The 20,079-nt window shown below is 38.4% G+C and overlaps 1 protein-coding gene across 1 annotated transcript; it reads left to right on the plus strand.

The window, feature by feature from the left end:
- The first annotated feature begins 7,293 nt into the window (after nt 1-7,293).
- Nucleotides 7,294-14,458, plus strand: LOC6548900 (protein dimmed). Its single transcript, XM_001974003.3, has 3 exons — nt 7,294-7,639; nt 13,001-13,214; nt 13,279-14,458. The coding sequence occupies exons 2-3, from the start codon at nt 13,041-13,043 to the stop codon at nt 14,281-14,283; spliced, it is 1,179 nt and encodes a 392-aa protein (XP_001974039.1). The 5' UTR covers nt 7,294-7,639; nt 13,001-13,040; the 3' UTR covers nt 14,284-14,458.
- Nucleotides 14,459-20,079: the final 5,621 nt, after the last annotated feature.

Below are 20,079 nucleotides of genomic sequence, written 5' to 3' on the forward strand. Positions count from 1 at the left end.
CAAATTGAAGCTTAAAAAAAAAATTTGTTTTGCCAGAATTTGTATTCCGTGGAGTTTAGATAAATTTTGTTAAGCAACGATGCGAATGAATTTAATATGTAATTTCCACGAAATATACCACTAGCCTCTAGCCTCGAAGCGTAGCCTCGTATACCAATATGTTTAACACTGATCAAATTATTCCAAAATGTTTTTTACTAAGACGCTTAAAGAGGCTATTGTTGGTAAGAGTTTTTTTTTAATATTTGTTGTGGGGATCTTTCTTCTGAACTATACTATTAAAGTTTTGGTATTCAATGGAGGGACTACTCATAATAATCGGACAACCACAGCAATACAGTTCTAAGGTTTCCGCTGTTTACTCAATAAAAGGGGTTTTGCATTACACTATGCTCACACTGTCTAACTTTCATTTACCCTTTCTCCTTTACTCCTTTGTTCTCAGTGTAATGTTTACAGTCAAAAAGAAACTTGTCAGCCATCTGAATGAGTTCGGGATAGCACTTGGAATTCCCCTCTTTTTCAATGGAAGCTCAACAAATGTACATCTAATTAGCCAAGAGAGAACCATTTCTGTTATGCCCCTTCCCACTTTCTGATTTTTTTTACCAACTGGGCGTTTGAAAAGGCTTCAAAAAAGGCAAACTGTCTCTGCACCTCCATGCATCATCCTTTGAATGAGCAAACAAACAAGAAATAAAACTCGCGGCACTTGAATCCTTAGGAAAATCAAAAACAATTAAAGTTTGTTCAAGAAAAACAACAACCAGACTCATCAAGCCTCACATACTCGCAACCACACATACTCCCATGGCTGGGTCATGTGGGTAAACAGTCCGCCCACCGACCCACTTTTCCGCACACACAGTCACCGCAATGAACAGATAACGTTGCCTACTTTTGCGCGCTATTCGCCAACGCAAACAACTTTTGCGTGACGTCGCTCGACGTTTGCTTCCACACTCCTTTCCCATTCCGCCCTACGCCCCCACCACCCCTAATCTCTTCCTGGTTTCCCGCAGCCCCACCGATAAATAAATTTGAACATTTGGTGTAAATGTAAATAGATTGTTCTCCCCCGACCACTGCATTCTAACGTGGTGTGAGTGATTAAGGGGTGGTGAGGTGGGGGGTGGACAGCCGGCGGGGTCGTGAGGGCCAAAGCGTCGCTCATTTGCGGCCTGGTCAAAGCGGCGCCGGGCAGGCGCCCAGGGAGACTGAATCTCTCTTTCGCTCTCACCGTGCCACCTCACAACAACAGCTTCCAGGCTATCGCCAGATATTCGTTGGCAATGTATAAAAATTAAAACGCTTTGTGGCCCTTGCGATAATGAAGTGTTCAGATGACCTTGATGCACTGATGGAGTGTGAAAGCTTGATCGCAATGGAGACTATTTAACTGCCAGAGAAAACTAGTTAAGTGCATGAGAATGTGTGTATCTAATTTTCAAACCTTATTTAATCTCCTTGGAGTCTCTGTAAAATAACCAGTATACAGTCTTTTCATAAAACATAAAAACAAAAAGAATTGCCAGCATTTTACCTCGCAACATTTGTACGTGATAGTCAAATACTTCTGTTGATAAATGTGGTAAGAATTGATTAAATTTTCCTCGGGCTTTCTGGAAGAATATACCAAGTATGCTCAACCTGCAACCAAAGTATGAAAGAATGTACAAAATTGTCATTCAGGGTCTGCATTACTCCATGTCGTTCTTTAAAATATCAGATCATAACTTAAATGTCGAGCCTCTTCCTCTTTTGTCCCCAAAACCCATTTCCAAGTGGCATCCTACAAAGATTATATTAAATCTAACCCCAGCAATACTGGCGTTATTCTCACTTAAAAGTATTAATACCCGTACTCGTAAGTAAAAGGGTATTCTAGATTCGTTGAAAACTATGTAACAGGTAGAAAGAAGCGTTTTCGACTCTATAAAGTATATAGACTTGATCAGGATCTCTAGGCGAGTCGATCTGGCCATGGCCGTCTGCACGCGCTTATGAACTCTGTGATTTCGGGAACTATAAAAGCCGAATGTTCAGATTAAACAAGTGTGGTTCATATGGTAGCCAAGGCCTTTGGCCTTGGGCCTTTAAGGCCAACAAACAGCCCAAAGCTGAGACTTCCACAATTTTGAAAATGTTTTGTTTTTCAGTTTTCATTTTCTTGTTATTTGCTATCGATATGCCAAGAAATGTTAAGATTTCTCGTTCGCACTCCCACTAGCTGAGTAAAGGGTATCTGATAGTCGAGCAACTCGTTGCTGAAATCGAAAACATTGCCATCCTTCAAACAGCTTTTTAGTTAAAGGTAATTGAAGGTGATCTAACAATTGCTGAGAAGAGGTGACTACGAAGGGCTTGCCAAGTAAGATGAAGCCCGAAGACCTTTACCGAAAGACCAAACAGAATGGCTTTAAAATCTGTAAATCCCACCGATTCAGAAAACAACCTAGTTCAGTCACAAAACACATACGAAAACCGACTATTTAAAAGAAGCTTTTGTCAGCCATCTTTGCGTCTGCAGATCCTTAATAACATATTATAAGAAAATAGTTAAAAGAAAAGGTGATATGTTTTGAAAAAAATATTTAAAGGATACAAAAATAATTAAGTATATTCGTTGTTACAATTGATAAAGGAAATGAATTCAAATATATGTATGGCGGTGTTAAAAAGGCCAATCCCTTAGGGCTGACTACAGTGTCTCTCTTATTCTGATAACTTCAATTTAAGCTATTCTTCCTTGATGAGTTATGAAGCTATCTTGGATCGACCCAATCATTGCTTTTATTGATAGAATTCCTGACCAATGGTCACTCGGCCGGCGTCTATTTTAGAAGATTTGGTTGTATGGGCATGAAAAGCTTTATTTACAGCGGAAAATGCTTCCAGAAAGGACAAGAGTTCAATTAAAGGAACGACATTCAGAAACTCATATTTATATAACCACTTCAGCGCTGATAAGTATCAGCACCCACTTGAAAAGAGAAAGCAAAGTATAAATAATTATTATTTACACAGTGGCCGACGGAAACGAGAGAATTTATAGCACGCATTTTGATTTAACGAGCCAGAGCGATATGCAACTTATATGAAAGGCAGCTTTTAGTACCGCCTGGGCTCTTCATCGCCATGTATTTACTAACCCAGTCTTCGCGTCGCGGCTCGCTTCAGTAGCTCAAGAGTGGCTAATTGGTGTCATTAAAAAGTTGGAGGCGGGTCTTTAAAACATGTATATGGCAAAAGCAAACATTATGCATACGTCACGACGATGCGTTCGTGTTAGGAAGATGAACGCCGTGCCCGGCGCTGTTTTACAATGTTAATGTAATCAAAGTTTAACTTCTGCCTGATTTGTGATTAAAAAATTATAAACTTTTCTAACAAAAAAATTATAAACTCACTGCAGGTGAGCCTTGAAAAAATCGACACAAAATTACTAAAAGGTTGCTATGAAAAATTAGCATTTATATTACAGGACAAAGTTCAATGAAGCGCTATTAATTGGAATGTCCTAGATAGAATGGCAAGTGGGGTAAAAGTTCGGAGGAGGATGGATGTGACGCCGTGCAATAACGTCTAAAATCTGCTTTTGATGCTTCGCGATTTGCACCTAGGAAAGTGGCTCTACGGGTAATTGTTATTGATGGCGCATTACAGGACTCTAGGATTGGCAGGACTGTTTAATGAATCTTATGGAATAACGAATGTCATTTGCATTGACGGCGGCCTTTATATCTGTTAATGAGTTGCAGAAGGTGTGTCATTTAAGGTGTGGGAATAATCAGCTGCTCTTTCGGATTGTTAGATTGTTGAGGGTATGGGATACATTCTAGCCACGCCCATAAACCGTATAAAGCTTTCACGCCCACAAATTTGAAAAAGGTTATATATTTTGATTTCACTATTTTTCATACCTATTTCTATTGCTATGACAATAATCTCATAAACGGTATTCCCAGCTGAGTAATGGGCATTTGACAGTCGAGGAAATCGACTCTGGCGTCATTTAATGTTGTTCAAATGAACCTGAAAAGCTGAATGATTGTGCCCCGCAAACCAGAGAACGCTTAGTCGAATTCCTCCCTTACTGGATAGTTATACCTATACTATGCTAAATAAAGAGCATAGAAGATGGATCCACGTTTTTTAAAATGTTTTCAGTAGTAAAGTGATTCGGCAAAACTTAAAAATACACATACATATATATGCACTCGGTCACCATAGGTAGCCCGATAGCCTTAAAAACAATTGGGGAAAATTTAAAAATGTCAATTTCCTCTTGCATAGATCAAGTTGCAACTAATATTAGGTAATCCCCCTACCAAACCTCAGTTCACATTAAAACAAGTCAATATTAAAGAAGGAGAATTGTAAGAAATACACGCACAATGACCAGCAATCTCGGGCTAGAAGGGCTCGCTCTAATAAATGTAAATACGTCAACTGGCTGACCAACCCCCTTTCCCAGTCCGAGTGGAAACGGGGGGAAATTGTTGGGGCCTGTCAACGAGCTTCTTGTGGTGATCGGCAGCGAAAGAGGACGAGAATGTTGAGCAGCTGTTGACTACGAGGAGGACGAAGACTTTTTGCTATTGACATTTGACAAGTCGCGTGGGATGTTTTGGGCCCAGAGGGCATGCGAGGGTGAGACCGAGGTACGCCTACTTAACTTTTTTCCCTCGTTCGCAGCCATGCTCCCTTTTTATTTATTATTGCCTTATAATATTTTCTCTTGTCGTTAGAATTTTTAAATAACCGCGGGTGCGATTTTTCTGCCCGGCTTAGAACCTTCACGATGGTTCGGGGCTGTGGCGGTAATGCCTTGCTATGATGAAATTTGTGTCTTAAACGTGTTAAAGTCGATAACGGTGCTTAAAATGGCAGTTGTGTTGCGGAAACTTCCCGTTTGATTTAATTAAAGGCATCGAATAACTTGCCCGGGGACTAAAGGTTGCTGTTGTCAGGATTTATGGATCAACAGAGGGCGGGGGAAAGAAAGCTGTATATATAAGTGCCCTTTTGGTGAGACTGATTTTTATTATAAAAATATATATCTCTATATTTTTAAAAAGGTTTTGCGACTTATTAAACCTATTAGACAGAAAGCAATTGATGATTCTATCCTGTTTTAGTTTGTTCTAACCGTCGCTAATCGGATTTCGAAAACGGCCTCGACCATAGAGTTCTCTTTTGTTCAGTTACCAATGATTTTCTTACGTTAGTGAAGTAGTTTTTATGCATTCTGCTCCATAAAGTAGCACCAAATTCTAGAAACCCTATTAAATTACTTTGCTGCTCGCAACTGTATACACTATATATATGCAGTACGTATATATTTATACATTATTAACATTAGAGCAAAGAGAACTTCTTTACTGACCTTTGTATAAGGCGAAACGTCGAGTGCAATGATCGTTTTAATAAGTCAAAGATAACGACAGAGGACCAACCAACTTTGGATGAGCAATGTTCAAGCGCCGCTAACGGAAAAAAAACTTTACTAGTCGGATATAATCAAAAGGTTCCTTTCCGGAACTGCAGGAAGCATTTGGCCAAACAATTTTCCCCATCTTTTCCATCTCTGTCTCCTGTTTTTTCTTCCTGTTTATTGTTTCCATGCTTTTGCTAAAAGTGGTGGGGCACGCAAATGCTTACGCTGCCGACGGGTGATTTACATAATGTCGACAACATGCGGCTTGTGCTACCTCTATTTCTTGTTCCCATCCCTTGCAACTGAGTTGCCAGTTTAAAAATATTAACTGTCAATTTGCATTTGGCAACACTTGGCTGAAGAGGAATTAGTGGGAAAAGCAAATAAGAAGGGAAGAGTGAATTATTTTTAGTAAATAACCCTTTTTTTTGGTTGACTAATATTAAACAAATTATGGTCGTTGTGTTGGATGAAATGATGCTCAATCTTATTTCAGTTTTAAAGCACACTAATAATGTTCCCAGAACATCAAATGGCACTACACTGAAAAGTATTTCCTATCATTTCGAAGGTAACTGATTTAGCCTGTTTATTCAATATAGTGCATATCCCAATTTGGACTTGGAATATGCGGTTGCTTTTGTATCCGTTTGCCCATGTTAATAAACGATAAAGGTATCATAATTTTTGTTCTAAGTGCTTTTTACATCAAAGTTTGTACCTAACTTCTCTACAATATTGCAGCAATTATTAAAATCCCTTTGACCCAAGTCAAACAAAAGAATTATTAGTCATATAAAAACCACATACACACATTTCGTGGGAGGGAAGCTCGCAACATTCGAATAAGCAAAATAGCTTTCCTAGCAACATTTCATTATCTGCCGACAATAGTTTATCATGAGATAAAGCCCTCTCGATAAGGACATAAGCACTGTGATAACCAACAGCAACAAGAGCGTGGACAAACAGACGATAATAATAATAACAGTATACAACTCACTCAGTCAATCGGAGTTGGTAACAAAGGAGCTGGCGACAGCCATGTGGAAAGTCAGCCGCAGTCGAATGCAGGCCGTCGCGAGCAACATGCGTCACATGTACTAATCAGGCTTGTCACCCACCCCTCACTTAGACCCTTGTGGGTGTGCGCGGCCATTTGGCTCAATACCCCCCTCTGGAGTTGAGCCTGAGCACGTGGTGTTCATGTCTAGGAACTCCAAGGCACAAGCCACCCCGTTGGGCAAATATGTTTGGTGGGGTTGGCACTGCATCTATGTATGTGTGGACTAGCCTGGGATTACGTGCAGTGAAGGGTATATTCGTTTTACGGTCAGAATCATTAGAGCTAGTACATGTTCATATAATGTCGGGGAACGTAAAGGAACCTCATGCCAAGTCCATAATATTTCACAAATGCGAGTTTCGGTCAGAATGTAAAAGATTATAATTTTGCGGTCGAAAACAAACACTAATCTAGTTTTGCTATCCTTTGGGTATGACAATTTTTCAAGCAATTTTTACCAAAACTACACTTTAAGGTGTTACTTTCGGGTACTCTTGTTAATTACATAACAAAATTATATTCAAACAGTTGCTTGGTATATACATTAAGCAACCAGTTATCAATATACAGGCATTAATTGGAGGACCCCACTTAACTTAATCCTCTAATTTTTAGAGGTGCCACCTCAATCCTTTGGGAAATACGAAAATAAGCACTCTGACTCAGAAATCCACTCCGCTTTTGAGTACTTTCAGTTGCTCTCCATTCGCCAGTCTGTTTCGACTCAGGCTCTCGTGCGGGTGGAAGCTCCAGCCCCCTCTGCTGCGTGGACTTGTTGCTCGACTCGACTCCCATCGGCCAGGCTTGTGATTCGTCTTTTGTCTGGACTCGGGCCGGCCGATGGCACCGCTTCGTTCCTGCAGCCATTCCACAAGTGGCCGTCATCATCAGCGCTTCCGCGTTTCCGGTAATCGTTGTGCGCTCCCAAGATACTTGGTTCGAATTGTGCGGAAGTTTTCAAAAAATACTATTGCTTACAATTGGAAAGCGAAAAATGTTAATAGCCAGCATCAATATAAATATTTAACAAAAATGATATGCATTCTGAATTGTGAGAGTTGTTGAAAAGTGCTTTTAACTTTATTTCACTTTTTTTATTTAGAAACATCGTGGACAAATTAAATTAAATAAATGTAAGTTGACAAAGTCATTTAACTGGCCAAAAAGCATTGTTGGGTCGGTTAAAAAAAAATTACTAAAATTGGAACGAACATCAAATTGTTAACAGACAATTAATTAGGAAACGCATAAGCAAACCAGTTAAATATAACTGAAAGCATCAAATTGACTTTATTTATTTTCAAAAACCTGCAGTCATTCAGGCTGGGTATAAGTTTACTATATATACAAAATTCCCTATACACTTGTCAAATGCAGTCTACGTTGTTGTAACTTAGCGTCCACCCGCACAGAAAAGGCAAACAAATGCTCAGAAAAGTATGCTTTATTTAAGAGAAAGCGTAATAAATATTACACAACACCAGGTGCTGGTTGCAAAGCTTAGATCCTCAAACCACTGTCTACCTCTAAACAAGGAATGGAAAACTTTTTAGTTAAGTCTCCAAAGGAAAAGGTAGTCATTTCTAAGATAGAGCCTTGATCCCATGATATTTCCATGATATATGTAGAACAAAAGCAGTTGTTGAGTATCGGAATAAATAAATCAAACAATTTTAAGTGATTACACGTTGTTTTAAGGCTATTCATCTACGGTTTGCAAAGCGAATAAATAATAATTAATATGTAAAAATAAATCTTTAAAAAAATACGCGATTATACATTGCATTAAATAAAAATTCAACATACCATAAAGTGGAATTTATAAATATGGCCTCTGACTAGACCTCCGCTGTGTTAAGCCTTGTCATTTTTCTCAACATTTCTTAAGAGGCCCCAAAGAGGCTGAAGTCCAAGGAGCTGTTGTCGTTAAATAATAGCGACACTTTTGTTTCATTCAACACCAACGACGGACTAAATGCACTGCAAAGTGCGCGGTTTCTATTACAACAAAGTCAATGTACATTTCTCGTCCCGTGTATTCCTTGGTCTGTCCCACGCTTTAAACACTGCTGCAGGTTCCGGGTCAAATGGTGGTAAGCCAAAGGGCATAACCATAACAACGACAATGCGGCAAAAGCGTTTCATCGGTAAATGTTTTTTATACTCCTCAACTCTTGGCAAAAAGGGTATATTGTATTCGTGCAAATGAGTGTGGATGCATTCACATATTAACGAAAAAATAAAACCATAAAAACAAGAAAACTTATCTATGGGAAACCAAAATACACGTTTTTGGTTATTTTATGAATTTGAATTGGTATATTTTTTTTGAAAAGGTTTCGTTTTTTTGTATCGTATTTGTTTCTACTTTTGCTATGGCATTTGTTTAAGTTTGTTTTGTTGTTCAACGACGATACTTAAATAGATTCCATAAAAACTGTCAAAAATGTATTAAAATCGAGTTTGTTCAACTTTGTTATAAGCTGAAAGTATATTAATTTATATATTTAATTATAATTAAAAAACGCGTTCTGACGTTCAAACGTTTCAAATTTTTGTGTTGTACATTCAACGACTAAAAGCAGTCTTCTTGGAAAAATTCAAACATTTTTTTGGATGTCACTTTTTTTTCCAATTCCTTCCGTTATGCCAGAAACAAATGGGCCACGCCCCTTCTAATGCCCAAAAGTCACGAGCCCTTAAGCAACTTTCATGATTCTTTTTCGAGGCAGTACGGGGATATACATAATATATATATACAGGAAACATGTTATTATCGATCGAATGTCTGTAATTATATCTTTTATATTATTACTTTTGGTTTTAAAGTAAAAACTTGCACAAATTAACATACTCACACACATTAAAGTGGTGTAGTAGCTTCGCACGATAGTCGTTGATGTTCGGCGAATACTTGAGATCTCTTTTTCCCAGAAAACTTACGTATCCGAGATTCAGCCGTAAGCACCTTAATAAATGCAGTTGCTTCTCTGGAAAGGAGTAAGAAGGTCACTAAGAAGGTCGACATGATCCAAGGATATTTTAAGCCGATTAAAATAATCGTCATCCTAACAGCGGTCCAGTTAACAGCCTTGGTTCCAATGCTTAACAGTCTTTGATAGTCAATCGCAGTAATCTGGCGATCAGCAAATGGTCGATCTCCGCCTTCCTCATCAACTCATGCTCTGTGGTCTATGTTATTTTCCACTCACGGGCGAGGCAGAACATTGTACATTGTATCGATGTCACAACAGGTATATCGACACCAGTTTGTTGTTCGAACACAAAACACCCCACTGTACCATTACCAAAGACAAGCTATCCACGATGTACAACACTACTTTGAAACAACAGAGAGCACAATCTCTGATCGCCCGCGATGGCTATCTGGTGACTATATTAAAACCAAGAAAGCAGAAATCAACTTCTTGTTGAAAGAGGGCATTTGTCCTCCCTTTAAAGGCCAGGGGTAAGTAGCAATGCAGTCCGTTGCATATGGTCAGCAAATCAAGAAATACAAAGATTATTTTCTATCCGTTCTGGAAATCCTTCGCATGTATGGACTTTGCATCAACATAAACAAAACCCAACTGGCCCAAGCCAGTTGGTTGTGTTCTAACACACACGGAATTAAACCTTCAATTCAGCAAGTGGCACATATCTATGCCTTCCTCTCAGAACTACTTAAGAATGTTAGAAATAAAGGAACAATGTTTGATCGAATGGACACCAAAACGGATATCCGCCTACTATGCAAAGTACCACAGATGCAGGTTTATTGGTTCATCCTTTCCTAAAGCACAACTTATGTGCATCTGATTTTGCGATTGCAAGGGGATTAGACCTGTAGTTCGTGGGTCGTTGGTAGCACTCTGCACTCTTTTTTCGCAAAACTAACCGACAGTGAAAAACTACAGCACGTACGATCGGGAATCACTCCCTATTTATGAAGCAAACAAGTATTTAAGCAACTTCCTCGTCCGAAATCATACATGTCAAAGGATCTGATGATGTAGTCGCGAATGCAATGTCTTGACCATGAGCACATGATCACAATCACCATGGCAAAGTCTGTCAGTTTACAGAAAATCGATGATGGCATCGATTTCGAGCTTTCAAATTTACTGATAAGAACTACTTCGTGCTTGTAACTCTTAATTGTGACGTATTAACTAATTTCTGTGACGTATTAACTAAGCTGGCCGAAGGCTATTAATGGGGCACTTTTTGGTCGAAATGGCTTGTACGTTTTGAAACACCTAACACAATTAAGAGACTCAATATGAATCTGCGCTATTCACGAAGCTGCCTCAGCGGCTGCAGAGATTGTCTACGAAACAGCAACACCCGATTCGAAAAATAGGTCCGACTTTACCTGCCAATGGGCCCACCCTACTTCATCCCGTTTAAGTCGTAAAGTGCAATGATGATCAAAAGGAAGAAGCCGTCTGTTCATCGTATCAAACCTGCCGGATTGGCTTATAACGATGCCCACCATATAGATGCGGCGGATATATGAGAAAAGACAAGTTCAGTTAAACACACCGTGACGTCACCACTGGAGAGCGACTACTGGGGCGCCCCAGTCGCAGAGCCACCTGGCGTTGGATATAAAATCTGAACTGCGATGTATTCCATGGATCATCTCGAACAAAAACTCATTTCCCGTTTTCCCGCTCATCTAGTGGGTCCAAGTATTTCACATCTCTGTAAATCAGTTGTCACGCATTTGTCAATAAAGATAGTTAATGTAAGTTGCATGGGTAGCTATAGCAAATACATTTCTTTCTCCATGTGCATTACTGTAACAGAAACAATACATACATATATTTTAATCGAATGTCGTATGTTGGATGTTATTTTGTTAAAAACTGGAATTTTTTGCTGATACTGTTATATGAGTTATATGATCTTCAACTTTAAAAGGTTCTTTCCTAGCGGAGTATAATAGGCAATTGACCATGCCTAACTTATAATCCCAAATCTTGTAATCGATAGAAGTCGGGAGCTAATTTTCGCATGGCGTAACGAACTTAATAAAAATACGATATAAAAAACTGTGTCTTTATAAACTGTACTAAACGTTATTTCCTTTACACATTTTTTTTTACCGTTTTTCGTAGAGAAAAATGTATCGTTTATAAGTATAGTTTAAAAGTATGTAGAAGGAATCGTTTTGAACTCTATAAAGTGTATAGATTTAATCAGGCTCACTAGGGGAGGCGATTTGTCCATGTTCGTCTATCTGTCCGTATGATCGTTGTGATCTCAGGGCAAATGAAAGCTAGAGTATTGAGATTAGGTATGCAGATTCTGGTAATAAAGATATAATAAAGTATATAAAGATAATTAAAAAGTAGGGAACAGGTACACGAACGATTTTCCGAGCGCAATTAATCGAATATGTCGTAAATATCGATCAGCGTTTACCTCTCAAGGATACAAGCCAAGCTTTGGTTTAATTAAACAAGTTGGAACACTTTTGTTAAGCAGCTCGACAATGCAATCATGACATTTGAAAAATTATAATATGATACAGATAGATACACACTTTTTTAGTGTTGTAAATAGACACATGCCATGTCAAATGTTGATAACAAGGTGCTCGTAGATAAGAACCAGTCAACAATAATCAAAGAAAATGATTTTGGCAATTTTAATCGAAAATGCACTAATCCATTTAAATCAGAAAAGCGTGTTCTAAGCGACTAAGCGAGATTAATATTCATAAAATATCAACAGTTTTTATACCCGTTACTCGTTACTAGATTCGTGAAAATTATGTACCAGGCAGAAGAAAGCGTTTCCTACCATATAAAGTACATATATTCTTCAGGATATATAGCCGAGTCGAACTGGCCATGTCCGTCTGTCCGTCCGTCTGAACGTCGTAAAAGCTAGAAAGATTAGGCACGCAGATGCAAAAGATATAGACGCAGCGCTTATATGTACATATGTACATATGCACATAGAGCTCACTCTAACGTCCACAAAAAAAAACTGCCAAGCCCACACTTTTAAAAATTGCTTTAATATTTTATCTTTTTTTTTTAAGTCTTGTACATTTCTATCGAATTGCCATTACATTTTTAAGTTTTTTTTATGTTTTTTGCCCAATTGGTACCGATATTCCAGATAATGTTGAACATTTTCGTTCGCACTTCCACTAGCTGAATAACGGGTATCTGATAGTCGGGGAACTCGACTATAGCATTCTTGTTTTCTTTCCAACTTTCGGTATGTTTATTTCCTGAGCCCCACCAATTCGCTCGCTAAAAAGCAGGGGGATATTATATATCTACTGAGGCAGAATTTTACAAGGGAGAATTTAAAGAATTCTTTTAAAAAATAATAAAATTACAAACAATAATTTGTGGGAGTTCGCTTTTTGCGGTTTGTCGTGGATATGGCCGAACATCCCCGATCTGATGTTCGGGGTACTCCAATAATATCATAGTTATTAATTATTTGTAATGTTTTTTGTTTTTTTATAGTCGGCCATTTTTGTTGCGCCACTGCGAAGCTTCAACAACCATGGATGCCACACAGCTAACGGAACTAATGGGCAGCCATGATTTTATGCAGTTACAACATCAATTGCATCACAATAACAACAATTACAACACAGATGGACACAATGGATTGTCTTCAGAATCGGCGGAGGGAAGTTCCCGACCCGTCCGTCGCGCCACCAGACGAACATCACAGGTAGATCGTAAAAAGGCCAAGCCGATGGGCCAATTATAATGCCTTACATTTTTGCTGCTTCCAGCTAAGCAATAACACTTATGACCTGGAGATGACAGACTCCAGTTCGCAAAGCGATGACACAAGCGGCGGAGGCGGCAGCAGCAACGGAGGTGGCAGCGCCACTAACACTGGGCATCCGTCCGGCGGCTCTCTGGGCGGTCAGGGGCCATCAAGCCGCGGCCGGGTCCAGCAAACTAGCTTAGGAGTCTGTTCATCGACCATTGCCCCGAACAGTGCCAGCTCCAACTCCTCGAACGCGAACGGCAACGCAAATAGGCGACGGAAAGGAGCCCTGAACGCTAAGGAGCGGAATATGCGACGTCTGGAGTCAAATGAACGCGAACGAATGCGGATGCACAGCCTAAACGATGCGTTTCAATCGCTTCGAGAGGTCATACCTCACGTGGAGATGGAGCGACGGCTGTCCAAGATTGAAACTCTCACGCTGGCCAAAAACTATATCATAAATCTGACCCACATAATACTCTCCAAGCGCAACGAGGAGGCGGCGGCCTTGGAGCTGAACTCGGGGGCCGTTGGCGGAGTGTTGCTCTCAAGTCTTGCCTCCGAAAGTGGAGGGCCGGTAGCGAGTGGCATTCCTACAAATTCCAGTGCTACGACACTCTGCTTCGAGAACGCCCTGGCCAACGGAGGCGCCTTCGACTGTGCCCTTTTGGCAGCCACCGATGGCAGCTTGCTGAACGCTGCCACAGTGACCGCCAGCCCCGCGATGCAGAGCATCCAATCACAAGCCATACACTTGCAGACACCGATGGAGCAGCAGCAACAGCAAGCCAGCCATCTTTCGCACCACCAGCAGGCGATTCATGGCCATGGCCACCTGGGGGCCAGCATGAGCGTTCAAACGCAGCAGCAGCCTACGCTCATACTAAATGGCAATACATCGGTGGGAATGGGAGTTGGAATCGGGGTTGGAGTCGAAGTGGGAGTTGGGGTGGGAAACAATGCGCCGAACTTTGCAGATATCAATGATAACTTCGACGAGCCCTTCCGAGAGTTTCTGTAAGCCATCCTTAAGGCGTTGGTTCCGGGATCGTAAGAAACGGCATAGGGAAATGGTTGCACGCATGTATAAATACAGTATAAAGCTCAAAAACGATATTTATGAACCCCAGCGCGGCGGATTCACCGCCTTGAGTGTTCGAATTGTGTCATTAATGAAACATTTTTGCAATAAACGTAACCAGCAAATATTTAATATTGGATTTACAATGAAAAAAGGACGCGCAAGAAACTTTTAATGTTATAAAAAAAGGATTTAAAATGTATAAGAATAATTGATATTTACTTTCATTGCCCGAACAGGTGTTTCCATAAACCCTTAGAGAGTGTTATAATTTTGTTCAAATGATTGTAAAGTTGTAAAGAAGCGTTACTGGGCGAATATAGGAAGGCATTATTTTCTGTCCGAGAATCAGACAAGTCGGCAATTTTAAAAGATAAAAAGACAGATTTTCAAATATTATGTAGCATTCTTCTTACTAAGAATATGAATCACTTTCTAAAATGATTATTTTTAATTTTTGAGTGCTTTGATTGTTGCAAGTGTATAACAATCTATTGGATAGATTAAGTAAAACTTACATAACTAACGAAGTTCAAGATAAATGGACATATGCAAGCAGTAAATCGACTGAAGTATGAAGCAGAAAATCGACTGCTTTACAAAGTAGGACTGCCTTAGATTGCACACGGGGGCCATTGCTTGCTCATTAGATGCTATGAAATATTATTAACATAATGGTCTGTTTATTAAAATTGTTTGCTATTGGTAAGCTAAATAAACTACTTAAACACATAAACTGATACATTAACCATGTAGTCGCCAGGCTGACGGCCAGAACGCTGAGTCTCAACGTCAAAGAAATTTTTTTGATGAGCTTAGCAATACTCATTTAAGTCAGAAAAAATTCCGATTAAGTCCGATTAAAAAGTTGTAAAAGTTAAAAAATATTTAATGAAAAGACAATAGCTAGTAATGTCACCTCGTGTACAATCTGTAAAGCAATCTATTCGCTGTTTTGCACTTTAAAAAGGTTTGATTGAATGATCTTCAGAAAGTTTATGCGCATTTTATACCCGTTACTCGTAGAGTAAAAAGTTATACTAGATTCCTTGAAAAGTATGTAACAGGCAGAGGAAACGTATCCGACCATATAAAGTATATGGTCAGTATCAATTGATCAGTATCAGTCTGGCCAAGTCCGTCTACCCGTCCGTCTGTCGATCTCAGAAACTACGAAAGGTAGAATGTTGAGATTAAGCATTCCAGAGACATAACGCAGCGTAAGTTTATTTTCAAATGTTGCCACGCCCACTCTAACCTCCACAAACCGCAAAAAACTGTCACGCTCACATTTTTGAAAAATGTTTTGATATTTTTTCACTTTTGATATATTTCTTGAATTTCTATAGATACGCCAAAAAACGTTTTGCCACGCTCACCGTAACGCCCACAAACCGCCCAAAACTCTCACGCCCACACTTTTTTAAAAAATTGTTAAGTTATTTTTCATGTTATTATTTTTTCTTCAATTTCTACTAATATTCCAGCAAATTTTTAAATTTCTCGTTAGCACTTTCACTAGCTGAGTAACGGGTATCTGATAGTCGGCGAACTCGACTATAGCATTCTATCTTGTTAATAATAAAGAGCTAGTTAAATTAACCTATTCAAATATCAAGAAATAAGTATACTTTAGATCAGACCTAAAACTATTACTAAGTTATAGTAAATATAAGTAACGGAACTTAGTCGTGAAGCACATTTATAATCTAATTTCACAGGTACTCATTTACGTTGAAACGAAAGAGAACTACGAAGAAGGCTTATGTTCGATAATGCTTAAAACTATGGTTTAAGTTTTGTACATATGTATGTATGTAAAAACAAATTCTTCAGATCGATTTTAGATAATTATCTATGCGCCCATATATCAATGTATCTTAAGAATGTATGTATCTATGTATATCGAAAAAGTTAAAGACTTAGCACTGAAATTAATGCATTCATGTAAAATAGTAAAATTAAGAGCGCTTTATCCCTTTAATTATTTTAATTGAATTTTTCTAATGTATTCAATCGGCCTTATCTCTGCACAAATGTATATCATAGGAACTTATATAAAGTGCATATGTATGATTGTTTGTAATAGCAGCAAAAACATGGAATCAATTACCGTTAACTAGCGGTCCTGCCGTCTGAGGAACGACGGTCTACAAAAGTGACGCCTCAATAAGTTAATTTACCACCCATGATCTTTTTAATGCACTTGAAACCTACCATGAATATACGAGTAAGAGCGGGAAATGTGGTAGGAGGGGTGTGTGGGCGGACAGGAAAGCAATTAACGCTCCGAAACTAAAATTGGCACACTTCCGTTATGGACCGCCAGACGTAAGACACCGTAAGCGTGAAAGGGACGCCGATAGCAACGCTCGGACGGTAAACAGTAATAAAATAACGGTGCTCAGTGGGTGGCGAATTCAGTTAAATCGACGAGAGGAGTTTGTAAGTGTGAGTGAGTGAGAGAGCCTGGGGTCTTAGCAATAATTAAGTGAAAAATAGTAGTTGGGGGGCTCTTTCCTCTTCGGTGTCGAGTTAAGCTTGTTGATTATGTTTGATTAGTCAGGATTTCGTGTTTTGGGTAGGTCGCAGGAAGTGAAGCTCTTCCACAAACTCAAACACATCGATGTACTCGAAGCAGTGCAAGCAAGATTCTGTACTGTTTCAAAACTTTTTTGAACCGTTCTCACGTCCAAGGAATGTAAAAAGTTACAACTTGAACTAAAGGGCTTATGATATTTACTAAAAATAAAATTTAAATACTAAATTCTCGGAACTAAACGTGTAAATCCTAGTAAAGTTTTTCACTTCCTCTGGAATCCCTGTTAAAATAATGGCCTTGTTATTTGGTATTCAGTTTCCAAGCAATGTACCTGTATATTCTAACTATACAGGATCTCCAAGTTTTATTTTAATGTTTTCAAGGTTGTTGGAATTTGGTTTCCAATAATCTTTTTTTTAATCAATTAATCTTCGCGAAGTTCAAACATTTTTCAACCAACCTGTTTATTCTTGGTGAATTTTGCATATAAACACATATGTATATGTACATGTACATGCATATAAGTTATTTTCTTAAGTCAAAAGCCGAGAAGCAAACGCTGGAAATCCGCAATTAGACAAAGACATCGAAAGTTCTGAGCGGGTTCTATAGAGCAATATTCCTAAACAGAGAAAGAATGCCAAATTTTAATGCAACAGAAGCAAATGGATAAAATCGAATTCCGTTACGATTACGCTAAATATACGCAAAGTAACCCGAAATGTATTAGTAAATAAAAAATTGCAATATAGATGTATAGCAAGCTCCCTAGGTGTGTAATTTAAATGATTTTCAACAGAAAGAAACCTCTATAATATATTTAATGTTATATAGAAATACACCAAAAGACCCAATATTAATTCAAAAATTATTAACCACTTCTCAGTTTGGAAAATTTTATTAGGAGTAGCCTATTTTGCAGAGCATTTGCTTAGTACAAGGGAAGAAATTACAAATTCATGATTATATAGTAACTGTAACTGCAAAGCTGTACACATTCTCACGTTCAAATGATAAGAATATTTAATAAAGTAAAGAGTACATTCGAATGTTAATTCCCTTTTTTCTTATGAAGGACTCAAATTTTCAAATACAAACTGGCTCTGTATCCATCTAGTCTAAAGACTAGATAAATATATTATAATAATAATAATTATAAATATGCATGTATTATAAATAATATGCATGCTGAATCTCAGCTTTCTAACTTTTGTACTTCCTGAGATCACAGCGTTCATACGGTTAGAGAGGAGGTTAGTGAGGAACATAAGAGAGTTCTAATACCAATTTTTGACGCCAAATTATTTGTTATTCAACTAACAAACTTAACAAAACTTAACACCACAAATTATTTTTTTACTAAACTAAAGTTCCTTATATTGAGCTATTTTTCTTAATTTAAAATAGCGTTTGCATATACAAACTTATACAATGCTCAAAAACTTTTATTTGTTTTGTATTTGCCAGAGATGTTTTTGTTTTCTAATAAGTTTTAAAAGAAAATGTGTTACATTTATATTAAATTTTGAGAAATATCAATAGCTCTATACACCTTAAAAAAAATAGTTAGAGCCGTTATATTATATTTTAATATTATATTATATTTTTGGACGTATTTTTATACGCGTTACTCGTAGAGTAAAAGGTTATACTAGATTCGTTGAAAAGTATGTAATATAAAGTATATATATTCTTGATCAGGATCGATAGCCGAGACGATATGCCCATGTCAGCCTGTCCGTCTGTCTGTTCGACTGCCTGTCCGTCCGTATGAACGTGGAGATCTCAGGAACTAGAAAGTTGCGATGTGGCATGCAGATTCGAGGGATATAGACGCAGCGCAAGTTTGTTAAATGATGTCGCCACGCCCACTCTAACGCCCACACTTTTAAATGTTTTTTTTTTATTTTTCAAATACTTTATTAGTCTTGTAAATTTTTTCTGGATTCGTCAAAATATGGTTCGCCATGCCCGTTTTACGTCCACAAGAGCTGCCACGCCCATACTTTTAAAAAATGTTTCGATATCTTTTCTATTTTTATTGGTCCTGTATATTTGTATAGATTTGCTAAAAAAAAAAGTTGACTACGCCCACTGTAACGCCCAAAAACCGCACCAAAATTGCCCCTCCCACACTTTTAAAACCTATTTCATTGTATTATTATTTTTTGCCAATTTCTATCGGTATACCAAGAACACTTTGGCCACGCCCACTCTAAAAGCAAAATACCGACGAAAACTGTAACGCCCACACATTTGAAAATTTTTTCATTTAATTTTTTATTTCCCAATATTTACCGATATGCCAGAAAAATGAGGACATTTTTCGTTTGGATTTCCACTAGCTAACAGGTATCTGATAGTCGGAAAACACGACTACAGTCTTAAGTATGCATGCGTTAACGTTTTGATTGGTGGATAAGTCGATGGGATTGGACATATTTTCATTTTTTCGGGTATGTGGGGGTATATAACTTCGCTTGCGGTCGTTGATTTTGTTGGTAAATCACGGAAAATGTTGTAAAGAAATAAATAACGGCGAGTGTGTTTTTGTAATTCTTGGTCGTTGAATCGACTGAACCAACGAAATCAATGTGGTAAGTATGTAATGGACCGTCTTCCTTATGCAATGGATATAGCCAGCCTTCCTGCTTGCCCCGTTTACGATTGCCAAAATACACAAAATACACGGTATACATCAGGCGATACATTTTCGTATTTTTTCGTCAAAGACTGGAATGGAACGCAGACTTTGCTTGTCTAGTGTCTTGGTTTAAAAATTGCAGACATTGACTATCTTAAATGGGATGCCAAAGAGATCAACTCTGAACTTGGTTCGATAATTGCATGAACCTCTAACTCGTAGCTTGAGTACTTATGCAAAACAGCCGTAGTTTTGATGAAGATCAATAGCCGAGTCGATCTGGTCATGTCCGTCTGTCCGTATGAACGCCTCGATTTCAGAAACCGTAAAAGCTAGAAAGTTGAAATTAAGCATGCAGATTCTAGTGACATAGATGTAGTGCTTAAAGCTGCCACGCCCACACTTTTGAATCATTTATTTTTTTTTTTTATTGTATTGTATTGTATTATTTTTTCCCCCAATTTCTATCGATATGCCAGAAAAATGTGCAAATTTCTCGTTCGCACTACCATTAGCTGAGTAACGGGTATCTGCTAGTCGTGGTATCTGA

The sequence above is a fragment of the Drosophila erecta genome, unplaced genomic scaffold (assembly GCF_003286155.1).
Source record: "Drosophila erecta strain 14021-0224.00,06,07 unplaced genomic scaffold, DereRS2 tig00000092-arrow-pilon, whole genome shotgun sequence".
Classification (NCBI taxonomy): domain Eukaryota; kingdom Metazoa; phylum Arthropoda; class Insecta; order Diptera; family Drosophilidae; genus Drosophila; species Drosophila erecta.

What these genes read in the sequence shown, in the direction of transcription:
- LOC6548900 (XM_001974003.3), top strand. Translation starts at nt 13,041, where the DNA reads ATGGATGCCACACAGCTAACGGAACTAATGGGCAGCCATGATTTTATG. An exon ending in CCACCAGACGAACATCACAG is followed by an intron (nt 13,215 to 13,278) that starts GTAGATCGTAAA and finishes TGCTGCTTCCAG; the next exon opens with CTAAGCAATAACACTTATGA.